The sequence below is a fragment of the Gossypium arboreum genome, chromosome 11, assembly GCF_025698485.1.
Source record: "Gossypium arboreum isolate Shixiya-1 chromosome 11, ASM2569848v2, whole genome shotgun sequence".
Lineage (NCBI taxonomy): Eukaryota > Viridiplantae > Streptophyta > Magnoliopsida > Malvales > Malvaceae > Gossypium > Gossypium arboreum.
The window spans coordinates 136,235,198-136,247,988 of NC_069080.1; the positions used below are offsets into that span (position 1 = coordinate 136,235,198).

The window sequence follows — 12,791 nt, forward strand, 5'->3', positions numbered from 1 at the left end:
ATCAGACATTTTATCATAGTATAAATAATTATCTTGTAATTATATGTATTCAAACTAACTTAATTTTTAAATCCGTCACCAATCTTTATAATTATTCTCTTTTATAGTTATATTTTTACATAATGTTTTTATAACATTTGAGATGATCATAAATTAAACCCTTAATTATAGTTATTAAGCTTCCATTTTTCCACTAAAGTCAATAATTAATTTTTATTGGGAAACATTTTTATATTAGTTAATTATGAGAAAACATTTTTATGTGAAAGTGTGTTTAACTAATTATATTATAGAAAAGTATGTTTGATAATAGCCTCAATTTAAATGTTTATTGTGCTTAAATTTGATAAATTCTTTAATGAAATATCATTAATTTTGAGTTTATTATTTGATTTTTGATTAGGTGCAAAAGTAAACTTAGAAAGTAAAAAGAGTCGGAAATACAAGTTGTCATAAAAGTTTTGGGTTAAGATTTATCTTTTTTTTTTGGGGGCACAATAAACTGGCAAAACCCGAATAACAAACACGACTAATGTGACTCAAATCCAAACCACACCTGGGACAATGAACACCATAGACCATCATGCCATCATATAGGATTTAGAAAAAAAAAAAAGTACTTTTAATTTTTTATTAGGATAATATTTTAATTTTCTAGTATTTTATGTTTTGATATATATTTAGATAACACTTTAATATTGGATTAGATTAAAGAAATTAAGTAGGATTAGGCATTTTGAGTTTTATATATATTCTAAAAGGGACAGCAATTCAATTGCTTTCTTTTCTTCTCTGTTTCTATTTCTGTTCTTTCTTTGTCTTGCACAATATTGTGCCGCAACGCCACCCTCCCCTTTTTTTTTCCTTTCTTTTATTTGTTTATTTCTTTTATTTAATTTTTGTTGAACCCTTTATAAGAGTATGCTTAATTTCATGAGTAATTAAACTTCCTATCTAACTTTAAGTGGAGAGTCAATTTGGGAGAGAATCGTAAGATTTGAAATCCTACTTTAAAACCTTCATTCCAGTATTTGTTATTTTTCTATTTTAGGAAATAGAGTCTTATAAAGTTGTTTTGGCACCAAATCAAAATAAATTTGTTGATTCGGTATTGATAAGCTTATAGTTGAAAGAATCAATACTATCGATTGTCGTATTCAATTTACTAAAAAGCACATTGGCATAAATATTGCTTAAACAAATAACTACATGGATGCTAAGGATGAGTAAAAAACTTTTAATGAGTAAAAACTTTTAATAAAATCCATATCCTTTATAGATGGTGTATTCCTTTATAGAATACACTTAATGGGTTGACCCATATGAGTGTAAAGTAGAGTCGCTTTTATGATATCTTTGACAATTTCTAGAGCATATTTGAAAACTAGGTGCATGCATGGCCTATTAGCACACAACCGTGTTCAAGAATGAATCATATAATATGGTAAGTGAAAAAGTTAGTTACAAATTAAATAATTATTTCACCAATTATTTAAAATAAATTATATCTCATTTGTTAAAAATTGTGATTCATAGTCCAAATGACAATATGATTATTGCATATATCGAAACGCTCAGTTAAAATTGTAACTTAACTTTTTGAAATATGTGAGAGATTATTGAAAGTTTTCATGTATTTCAAGGAACTACAAAAATCACCGACACCAATAACCCTTACTCCAAACTCTTTGATTTCCATATCCTCCATCGTCATGCCATCAATTTAGGAACTAGTTGTGAAGCTGCTAGCATGACCTTCCATTAACTAGGCCTCCAAAACCTCATCCTCACCTTTATATCCTTATTCATGTCTACCCTCAAGCACAACTTCAAACATAACAAACTTGTTCAGGGCAATAACATGAAGACATTGACTTTTATCCATTTTGACCTTAAATTATTGTTTTTGACCTAACTTGAACATGGTGGTCGTTAATGCTAAAAAGAAAAGAGAAAAGTTGGATTTGTATGTCTTTTCATAGTTTTTTCCCTTAAATTTTTATTTAAAAAGTTGTTATTTTAATAAATAAAAGTTAGGTTAAAAATCAGGAAAATATATATTAATTTATTTATAAATGTTTTTAAAATTTTATATGTATTTTTATAAAATATTATTTTTATAAAGAAATAGACTTTTAAATAATTTTTATTTTTATTTTGAAATTTTAAAATTAAGACTAAATTGCTAGAATGTATGAAGTTAAGGGTTAAATTTGTTCTTTTTAGAATTAAGACCAAATTGATAGAATCTATAAACACTGGATGGCTAAATTTGTTATTATGCCAATAAAAAGGCCACACCAACATTCCATTAGTAATTTAATGGAGGAGCTATCAAAATATTAAAACTTGATAACATTAATGACTAAAATAAAAATTTTAAACTTAAGTAGCCAAAATAAAAACACCCTAATAATTGAGTGAGTGAATATTTATGTAACTTTCCCTTTTTTCAACTTTTACCCTTAAAAATTGAACCACTATAACAAATAAATTAAAATAAAATAATTATGGATCACAAACATTAATATAATTATTTTTTTCTTTAAAAGTAATCACAATAATAAACGATGCAAAATATTAAAAGATTTTACCTACGACAAAATACAACACATAAAAAATATATGAATATACACGTAAAAATATATGCCATTAAATATCATAAGTACTGCACACAGGGCGTGTAGCCAGAGGGTTTGAAGGTCCCTTAGTCTCCCTAAAATGAAAAAAATTTACTCTTTAAATTTTTAAAAGTTTAAATTAATAAAGTTAAATTTATACTTTAACCTCTCCTAAAAATAATAAAAATTTAATTTAATCTTTTAAAAATTATAAAGATATAATCTATTCAAATAGTAAAATTGGTTATTCCTTTCTCTATGGGTGTGCTTGTGGGATCCAATCTGATCTTCCTAGGAATTACACGCAAGCTGACAACCTTAGGTATTTATTAAATATTTAATTGGGAGGACTCAATTATTGATACATAAAAAGGTTTTAATAAGATGGACTCAGTTAATGATGCCTGCTGATGTCGTTGAAGGGTTGTTGGTGCATAGATGGGCTACAGAGATCTGAAAAAGGAGCGGAAAAGAGGTCAAAGGGCATGGGAGTTGAGTCTCTTTGTTATATTTTCACTTAATGCTTCCTCATCTTCATCTTCATCTTCAACTTCAAATGTGTGTTCACCATCCACAAGCTTATCGTCACTTCCGAAAATTCAATGTCTCGTCTAAAACATCAACTTTCAAGTAACTAACGGTAGCATCCTCAAGAGGCCCTTCCATTATAGAGTCTACAGATTTCTTAGGACAACCTCAAGGCAACAACCAGTCAAATTATAAGCTTGAGCAGCTCAAATTATCTTGAATTTTATTAATTTAAAGTAATTCACGTACTTATTAAGTTCTTATTTTGGTTACTATTGAAAATTTTCAATTTAAACTCTAGCCATAAAAAATATATCCTCAATATAATCGAAACTTGAGCATGAGAATCAAATTTATTTTTTTACTAGGCAATTAATTGATCTTACTTAAAACAGTTAGATTTTTAGCTAAAATTAAACTCAAGCTCTAAAAGTTAAACATGATGGAACTTAAGCTAAAATTTGAGTCTTGGACTTAAATAAGTATTTCATGAGGACATATAACACATTTTTCTTTAATTTATGGCTAAAATAATAATAATAAACCTCTTTATTTTTATTGTATTCAAATCAGCCATTAATTGCTTAGAAAAAAAAAACGAAGCCATTAGCTTTTATTTTTCGCCATGTTTTTGAAGCATCATGTTGGTGCTTGCTAATATTTGAAGTAATGGTGTTTCCTAAAAAAATATTACACTAGAAACTAAAGTTTAACATTTTTATTTCTTTTTAGAACATACTTTTTCATTTAAAATATAAAAATTAAAATATAAAAAAAAAACTCACTCACCTCATTATCATAGAAAAATCTTTACTCACCCTTCAGCTTTTTTATTGAAAAACCCCTCATCCTTGGCTTCTTTTTTTCTTATTAATTTTGAATTTGTTAGAATGATGAGTTTTATTTGAGGAGTTTATTAATCCGTATTTTATATAATTGATGAATAGTTTTATATTTGAAATTTATTTAAAACCATTTATTTGATATTTATTTATATAAATATATTAAATATTTAAAAATATTTATAAATTGAAAATGGTACATGAAATAGACTAATTCCAATATGTACCAATTCCCATAGAAAAGTGTTGCGTCCACTAATGTGGTAATGGCTACCTTGAAAGCAACTATGTGGCATACTTGTTTGCAAAGAAATGGGTTAAAGCATGTTGAGTTAGTATTGTGGGTGGCTATAATGTTTGATACTTTGTTTTCTTTGAATATTTTGCTTTGATGCTTTTGATCTATGCTGACATTTGAGTGTAACCATTGGGATATATAGGGCTATCTGAATTTTTATGATTTGCTATGCATTGTGGTTGTTTTATTAATAAATTTATGTTTTGGTTTGAGAAAAAAAATTAAAAAATTCGAAACACAAAAAAGAAAGTAAAAAAAGGGAACACAATGATATACGTGATTCGGGAATATTCTCTACATCTACGGGCAGAACCAAAAATGAAATTCACTATTAAAAGTTGGAGATTACATCATAAAATAAAATATCTTGCCAATAACTATCTACAAACTTGGAGCAATTTTCTAAATGATGCTTTCCGCATATTGAGAAATACTTGGCAATAATAAATAACAAGTGACCAACTCAAAATGTAAAAAAAAAAAAAATACTTTATTTAAAACATCCTAGCCTCTTATCAATCATCAATGGAGACCTAAGACAGACTCATGATTTGTGTAGATAGAAATAGATGATACTAAAAGCATTGGAAACCAAACTTACCACGTTGTGCCGTTGTTGTGCCCATAAGCTGGTATTGCCCTCTTTGGATGCCCACCATTCAAGGCTTTATCACCCAAAGGTACGTACACCTCCCCAGTGGTACCATTTGGCCTTTTACCTGCCACCAATTTCATGGTTCCCAAAGCTGAATGAAAGTACAAGGCTAAATAAATAACATATTTGGCTCCTCAACTACAACTATGTACCAAGCACCAAAATATGCTCCAACACAGGAAAGGAATGTCAGAAGAACAAATTCTCCATATAACCTATACTTACCCTATCATAAACATTGATAACATCACAGTTGAAGCCTTCCAAAGCAGGGGAAATTCATATAAAGATTGGTAATATGGCAATCTACCGACCGGAAAGCTGAAAAGCAACATTAAAAGAGAGCTGCAATGAAACTAGTTCCAAACTGCTATAGTATATATATCATTTGATTCATTTAACTCATACCTCAAAGTCAAAAGCAAAAGAGTCGAGATATAGTGAGTCACTTAGTCGCTGCTAATTTTGGCTAGAAAATGAAATCGTATAAAGTATTTTTGTACCTTTAAGTAAAAGCGGATTAGATAAAGTCACATAGTCAGTCACTGAGACAGTGAGTTTGATTATGTCGCTCAATCCACATGATCAAAGAAGCAATTCCTTATCAAGTGAATTGATGCAGCCTTTGAATGGATTCATGGTCTGAGAAATTCGGAAAACTAAGATGGATATCTTTGAGATTGGACAGAACAATATTTTGGGAACTCTGTTGTCTTACATGTGTTAAATTGAGCTCTCTAATGCCATGTTGTAACATGTACTGTATCCCTCCATTAATCCTGGAAGGATCAAACTATCACGTAAAAGACTTGTTCTTCTGAAAAACAATTGGGTAATAGTACTACGAAATGTAAAATATTTTTAACTAAAATCCCATTCTCATATACCAAAATAGCTTAGAAATTAGAAGATGCAAATGAAAACAGAACATTCAATTTGCTGAATAAATGTTGCAGAGAATTGACTAACGCTTTACTAAATCAAATAAGCTGAAGTAGATGAGTTGAAGTTCTCCACTATTTTTTGCCAATTTAGCCTTCAATGCCTGCAAAAATTGAATACAAAATATGTAAGACTGATTTCTGTTATCATGTTGTTCATGAGGACAATCAGATATATAAAAAAAAAAAGCTATGAAATTTATAAATGTTTAAAATGCGTTTCACACCTGTGGAGAGCTTGATACAAGATTTTGTCCATTAAATTCCCATATAATCCCCTCGGGATGACTGTTTTATGATTAATTTCCACTAAAGGTATGTGGGAAATCTTGGACCACTCTCGTCCTTTACCCCTACTGCACCCTTCTTCTAGCAACGGGCAATTAGAAATATATAGCTCCTCAAGCGAGAGAAGCATATCTTTTTCTGGAAGAGAGGCGAGCTTAGGACAACCATAGATGCCCAGTCGTTGAAGAGAGGTGAGGTGCTGTAAGCCCTTGGAGCATATGAATTCCAAATTCTCAGATCTACTGATGCTGATATCGGTGAGAGAAGGAGGCAGCATCATTCCTATCGCTTCTTTTGGAAATGACACCGCACGTGAGCATCCTTCACAGCTGATGTTGAGTAGTTGAAGAGAGGTGAGTCTGTTAAATCCCCATTCAACAAGTGATGTATAAATTCTGGGCGCGTTTGAGATTTCAAGTGATGTGAGGTTGGTAGGGAAACCCTCTTCTGGAAAGGATATGTCAGCCGAACACTCCCGCAGCTCTAAATCTCGAAGGGAGGTGAAGTTGTTGATGCACTTGGGAAGGGCTTCAAAATTTTCACAATTGGAAATCCTGAGTACTCTGAGATTTGTGGTGGGCAACCCACTTTCTTCAAATGAAACCAGATTTGGACACCCAAATAATTTAATCTCCTGAAGATGGCTGAGCTTGTCTAATCCCCGCGGTAATGATTTCAATTTTTCAGCATTCCTAATTGAAAGGATTTCGAGATCAGTGGTTTCAAGGAAGTCTTGGGCTATGCATTCCAACACTGGACATTCCGAAATAACTAGATGTTTAAGCATTACGGGTAACTTGGCGTTTGAAAATACGCTAATTAACTTTGGACAACTTCCAATTTCTAGATGTTGAAGCCGATTGCATATATCGCCCCTTGATGATAACCATATTAGAGATGGACAGTAGCTTATTTGTAAGTGCTCAAGAAGACAAATGTTGCTACTCATACTCTTATTATTATTTTCTTTTTCATCAACCAAATATTGCAAATTCACGCAATTCTCAATCCTCAGCTCTTTTAAAGCAGGAGGAAAGTTACTCTCTGTAAAACAAACCAAGCCTGGACACTCTTTAAGTAATATTCTCGTAATGAACGGGAAAGCATGTAAGACTTTTGGTAATCTATTGAGCCTTTCACAATTATTTATTACCAGAGATTTAACACCTGGAATCTTTTCAAGTTGCACTATCTCCTCCTCTGTTTCCAAAGAGACCAATTGCGGACAATTCCTAATCATGATGAAACGATGCCCAACTATGCTTAACCCATTTTGTGATAAAGATCCCAACTCCTTCCAACCAGAGATGTAGAATGTTTCAGAGTTTGCAAATCTCAACATTATCTTCTCTGCTGAAATATTAAACTTTGAAATATTTGAAAGAGACACATATTTCAAAGAGGTAACCTTCTGTACAGACAAAGAACCTTCATCCACCAATTCTTCACACCCTTCAACGCTTAATTCACACAGCAAGGGAAAACTTGAAATTGAAACTACCAGTTTCTTACACTCATAGATTTGAAGGTTCTGCAATGATTGAAGGATGGTTGGCAACCTCCCCAGCAATAGAGGACATTCTCTGATTGAAAGAAAACGAAGGCTGGGGAATTTCGATACTTGCTCATCGTCTTCACATACGTCCCACTCCTCCCAATTCAGCATTTTGCGAAAACTCAGAGACTCTAATGATGCAAAAGCATTTGATTGATTTTCTCCAAACAACTCAGCACCAATCTTGTGTACTTGATCTAAACCACTAATTGAAAGATCTTTTAACAACAATAACCTTCCAATCGATGGTAGGGATTTGCAATTTTTACAGTCGTGAAGCTCCAATGACAACATATTCTTGAAGGAAGAATCTGAAATCCAAGTAGAGAATTTTGCACCACCATAATTCTCAATGACGAGTTGTTCAAGCTTTTTCGAAGGATGAAGAGAGTCTAACACCGAGTCTTCAACTTCTTTTTTCCTTGTATCTTTCTTAAAGTCCCAACTCCATTTCAATACCAATCGATCAATCCCCTGCTTCTCATTTAACTTGGCTTCCCCTGCATCTTCACCCTTAACACTCTGCAACCCAGAAAGACAAAAAGCACCTTTGAGGTTTGACAAATATTTCAATTCTCTGATACTATGTCCATCACCTTCCCCTATGATAAAATTTGATAACCTTTGAAGATTGGTTAGCTTACCAACTCCGAAAGGCATCCTTTCTATTAAGTTTGCACCTCTGATATCCAGATATTGCAAGTTAACAAGCTTTTCCATCTTCGAGGGTAGCTTTTGAAGCTTGGAACACTTCTTTAATAATAAAGTTTCCAAATGGTAGAGAGTGCACAAAGAATCTGGTAAGCATCTGATACGAGTGTAAGAAAAATTCAAGAAGCGAAGATGCTTTAAATTTTCAAAAACATCAGGAAACTCATCTATTTCATACCCACTCAAAGAAAGCACCCTTAAGTAGCCAAGTTTTGGCAACAAATCAACCAAAACAACATTAGTTAAAAGAGACCTCGAATAACGTGACAACCTTATAGGTAGAAAAGTACGTATAGAATTGACTTGATCAAATGCTTCAAACTTTTTCACAGTGTCATAACTTCCAGCAATATAAGAAGAATGTCGAGTGCGATGTGAAAACTTTTGTTGCTTATCAGACTCCAGTTTGGAGCATATATCTCCTGCAACTACTTGAGCTAAATCATTGATAAGGTCATGCATTACAAATCGGGACTCATCTTTACTGGATATCTGAAAAAATGACCTCGACACTAGATCTTGAAAATATTGATTTCCAATATCTTTAACTTGAGGCATAGCTTTTTGTTGCAAGAGACCTTCTGCTCTCCATAACAAGATAATTTCTTCTTCTTCAAATTCATAATCTTTAGGAAGTATGGAGCAATATGCAAAACATCGTTTCAAGTATGACGGAAGATGATGGTAGCTTAATAGCAAAGCTGGAATTATGCCACACTGCTCTTCTGGTAAGTTCCATATCTCACTCTCATATATTCTTTCCCATTCTCGATGATATTTAACTGTGCGTAGCAAGCTTCCAATAGCTTTTGCAGCCAAAGGCAAGCCATTGCACCTTCTAATAATTTTCTCTCCAATTTCTTTGAAGTGGGGATGTCCGTTGAAATTTATTGCTTTTAGTGCATGCTGTGTAAATATGGATAAACAATCATCATCTGATAGCTTATCCAAATGAAAAGCTTTAAGCGGATCCACAATAGATGAAACAATTTGAAGACGAGTGGTTACAATGATAGCGGTCCCTGCTCCAAATGGAGACCGTAAGATGGTCCAATCATTATAATTCTCGTTCCAAATGTCATCTAAAACAAGCAAGAATCTTTTCCCAGACAACTTCTCCTTCAACTTAACTTGAAGTAAATCCAAGTTACTGTAATCACATGACTCAGAAGTGATGGACTGTAAAATTGCCTTTGTTATAGCAATTGCATCAAAATTATCAGAAACGCATACCCAGGCCTTGAGATCAAAAGACTGATTGATGGTGGCGTCATTGTAAACAAGCTGAGCAAGAGTTGTTTTACCCATCCCTCCCATGCCCACGATGGAAAGGACTGAAACTCCATTGGAGGTATCGCCTTTGAGCAACTCAATCATTTCTGTCTTCTCCTTGTGTCTACCGACATACTCCACAGCTCCATCCACCACGGAAGTTGGTTGCAGCCTAGGTTGCTTTCCCTTGGAGGTTGGAGCTTGAGACAAGATGTCACTCAACCCCAAACTTCTTCTTCTATTGGTCAAACTATTCAGTCTATCAGTGATCTCTTTCACCTTTGGAATCATGGAATTCTTAAACAGGAAAGAAGTGGGAGTGAAATCACTACTGGTACAGCAGGTAGGAATGAGTTTCCGTACCTTGCTAGTGCTGGCTTGAGATTGAGGTTTTTGGAGCTTGAGACGTAACTCTTCATAAGCGAACTCGTCCAAGATGTCATCCACATCGTAAGCCAAGTCCTGGAGGTCGTCCAACCATTTCTTCACACCCTCGTTCTTGATCTGCTTCTCCTCAGCATCGGTTAACACTGCTTGGATATCAGGCAATATGGACTGCCACTGCTTGAGCTGGTGGCAGAGTTGCTTATGATCAGCAACAAAGTTGAGTGCAGAGTTGAGCAACTTACCCCCCAACAGCTCCAAAAACACAGACAGAGCAGCCTCTCCAATGACAGACATGATGAAATAATGATAAAGACGGTGAAGAGAGGATTGAAGAAGCCAAAAAAGGAAATTCAGGGAAGAAAGAAGAAAGAAATGGAGATGGATTCTGTATAATTAGTGAAAGTTGAAGAAGTCAGCTCAATAATTTTTTTGAGCATCTAATAATTCAGACAACGAGGCAATGAGGTGGAAGTCAACGAATTCTGATAAATAAAATAGAAAATGGCTGAGGCATCCACCGACAGTGTTTATAACATGAAAAATGGAGATGGAGAATCTGTATAATTAGTGAAACATGATTTTTTTAGCATCTAATAATTCAGACAATATCTTGATCAATTGACACTAATATAGCAAATATAAACCGGAGGTAAAAAACAATGACAACTATAAAAAATAGGAAAGAAAATGAATTATTTGATGCTTAAAAAATTAATTAAAAATATATGGATTTTTTTTATGTATTTTTCTTTTTAATTAAAAGGGTTAGGTATATTGTAGAGGTGTGCATGGGCTGGGCCGAGCCGGGCCCATAAAAAATTTTAGCCCTTTTTCAAGGCTCGGGCCCGGCCCAAAATATGGGCCTAGAAATTTGTCCAAGCCCAGCCCGGAAAAATGGTAGGCCTGATCCCGCCCGGCCCGCCATATTAATTTTTTACTTTTTTATTAAATAAAAACTTTAAAATATAATAAATCAAATACATTTAAAAACATAAAACAAATATTAAAACAAAAACAAATAAAAATGAGACTAAAATAATTCTTAGAATAATACATAAATTAAAAATATAATAGAAAGTAATTATATTAAAATTGAAAAATTGAAACAAATTAGAACTAAATTAAGAACCAAATTATATTAATAACAAAAGTTTTACAATATTAAAATAACATTAAAAACAACAAAAGAGTAAAGTAAAAGTACTAAAGTTACTTAAAATTAAAAATAAAAATAATTTAACATTAAAAAAAATGGGCCAGCAAAAAATCTTACCTGAGGCCCGGCCTATTTTCTAAATGGGCCTCGTTTTTTGTCCGAGCCTATTTTTCAGGCATATATTTTTACCCAAACCCTCTCATTTTTCGGGTGGGCCTTCGGGCCGGGCCGGGCCACCCGGCCCATGCACACCTCTAGTACTATATTGCACTCTCAAACATATATATACGTTTGAACATTAGAAATGATATTTTTAAAAGGGAAAGTTGTGAACTGATGCATTGTTGAACATTAGAAATAATATTTCTTTTTAATCCTCAGGGACTGGATTTCACAAATGCTTGTTCTTCGAAATCGTGCCCAAAAAAGCCTGCGTACCTGGAAAAAAAATATGAAAAAAACATAATTAAAAGTTTTGATCTAGAAAAAAAAACAAAATTAAACATTTAAATTGAGATTGCGAAAATTTAAAAATATAGTTGAGGAAAAAGATTTCTTATGGAGAGATTCCAGGCTCCGATTGTCTCGATCCGCCTAGGTTCAATTCCCGGCTTTTAAGTGACCCTTCTCAAACAGAATAAGCCAGTTATAGTGGAAGAGGACGCCTACGACCACCAGCTCCAAAATTTTAGACTTAAGATTTGGCGGAACCTAACTTTAACCAATAATCGTTTTTGTGGGACTATCTTATACCACGACATTTTGTCTCTTGGCCTCGTCAACCTCTGATGCAGTAAGCTAACGAACTGACTGTGCAGCATTCCCAAAATGTACTAGGAAACCTAGTCTATTACTAATTAAATTCTAAAAGATAAATTAAAGATAAATAAGGATAAATAAAGATAAAGGCTAAAATTAAATCTAAATAATAATCCTTAATAATTATCATAACATAATTGGAATTTAAATAGAGTCTTTGTTATAAAATCTCTTCTTTGCACTTTTGCCCTCAAAATTTTCCACACTTTGCATTTTCAGCACCACTTCTCTCTTACTTAGTATGCTGGCCCAATTTATCTTTAAATTCATATTTTTTGCCCTCAAATTTCCTTTTGCCTTCAATTTAGTCCCTACAAGATAAAGAACCATAAATAGCTCAAATTAGTAGGATCATACTCCAAATAAATATGTAATTAATACATAAAAATATGTCATTCTAGAGTATTATCATGAACCCTGAACATTAACTATAAAACAGATATGATAATACAAAATAAAAAAGGTAACAAAGATAAAGAAATCATAGTTAATATTGTAATGTAATATTTTGTTGTGGGTATCAGCAGAGGAAGTCCCCTAGTAATTTTGGTATGAGGACTCTTTCAAAGCACTTGGTGATGGATGGGGGAAAGTTTGTAAGGTTGGAGGAGCAAACTAAGAACAACACTAAATTCGATTATGCGAGAATGGTGATCCAAGTCAGTATCAGTTTCGCAATTCCATCAAAGGTTTCGGTATGCAACAGGGGCAAGAAGTT

General features: G+C 32.9%; 1 protein-coding gene across 2 annotated transcripts; it reads right to left on the reverse strand.

Annotated features, from left to right (window-relative positions):
* Window positions 1-4,687: 4,687 nt before the first annotated feature.
* Window positions 4,688-10,692, reverse strand: LOC108473085 (putative disease resistance RPP13-like protein 1). Of its 2 annotated transcripts, XM_053021636.1 has the most exons (4): window positions 6,113-10,692; window positions 5,914-5,989; window positions 5,170-5,265; window positions 4,688-5,035 (listed from the first exon to the last, which is right to left on the reverse strand). In XM_053021636.1, the coding sequence occupies exons 1-2, from the start codon at window positions 10,390-10,392 to the stop codon at window positions 5,983-5,985; spliced, it is 4,287 nt and encodes a 1,428-aa protein (XP_052877596.1). In that variant the 5' UTR covers window positions 10,393-10,692; the 3' UTR covers window positions 4,688-5,035; window positions 5,170-5,265; window positions 5,914-5,982. The 2 variants fall into 2 exon arrangements, with proteins under 2 accessions (XP_052877596.1, XP_017630136.1); XM_017774647.2 differs by having other exon boundaries at window positions 4,688-5,008; window positions 5,170-5,989.
* Between the last annotated feature and the right edge of the window lie 2,099 nt (window positions 10,693-12,791).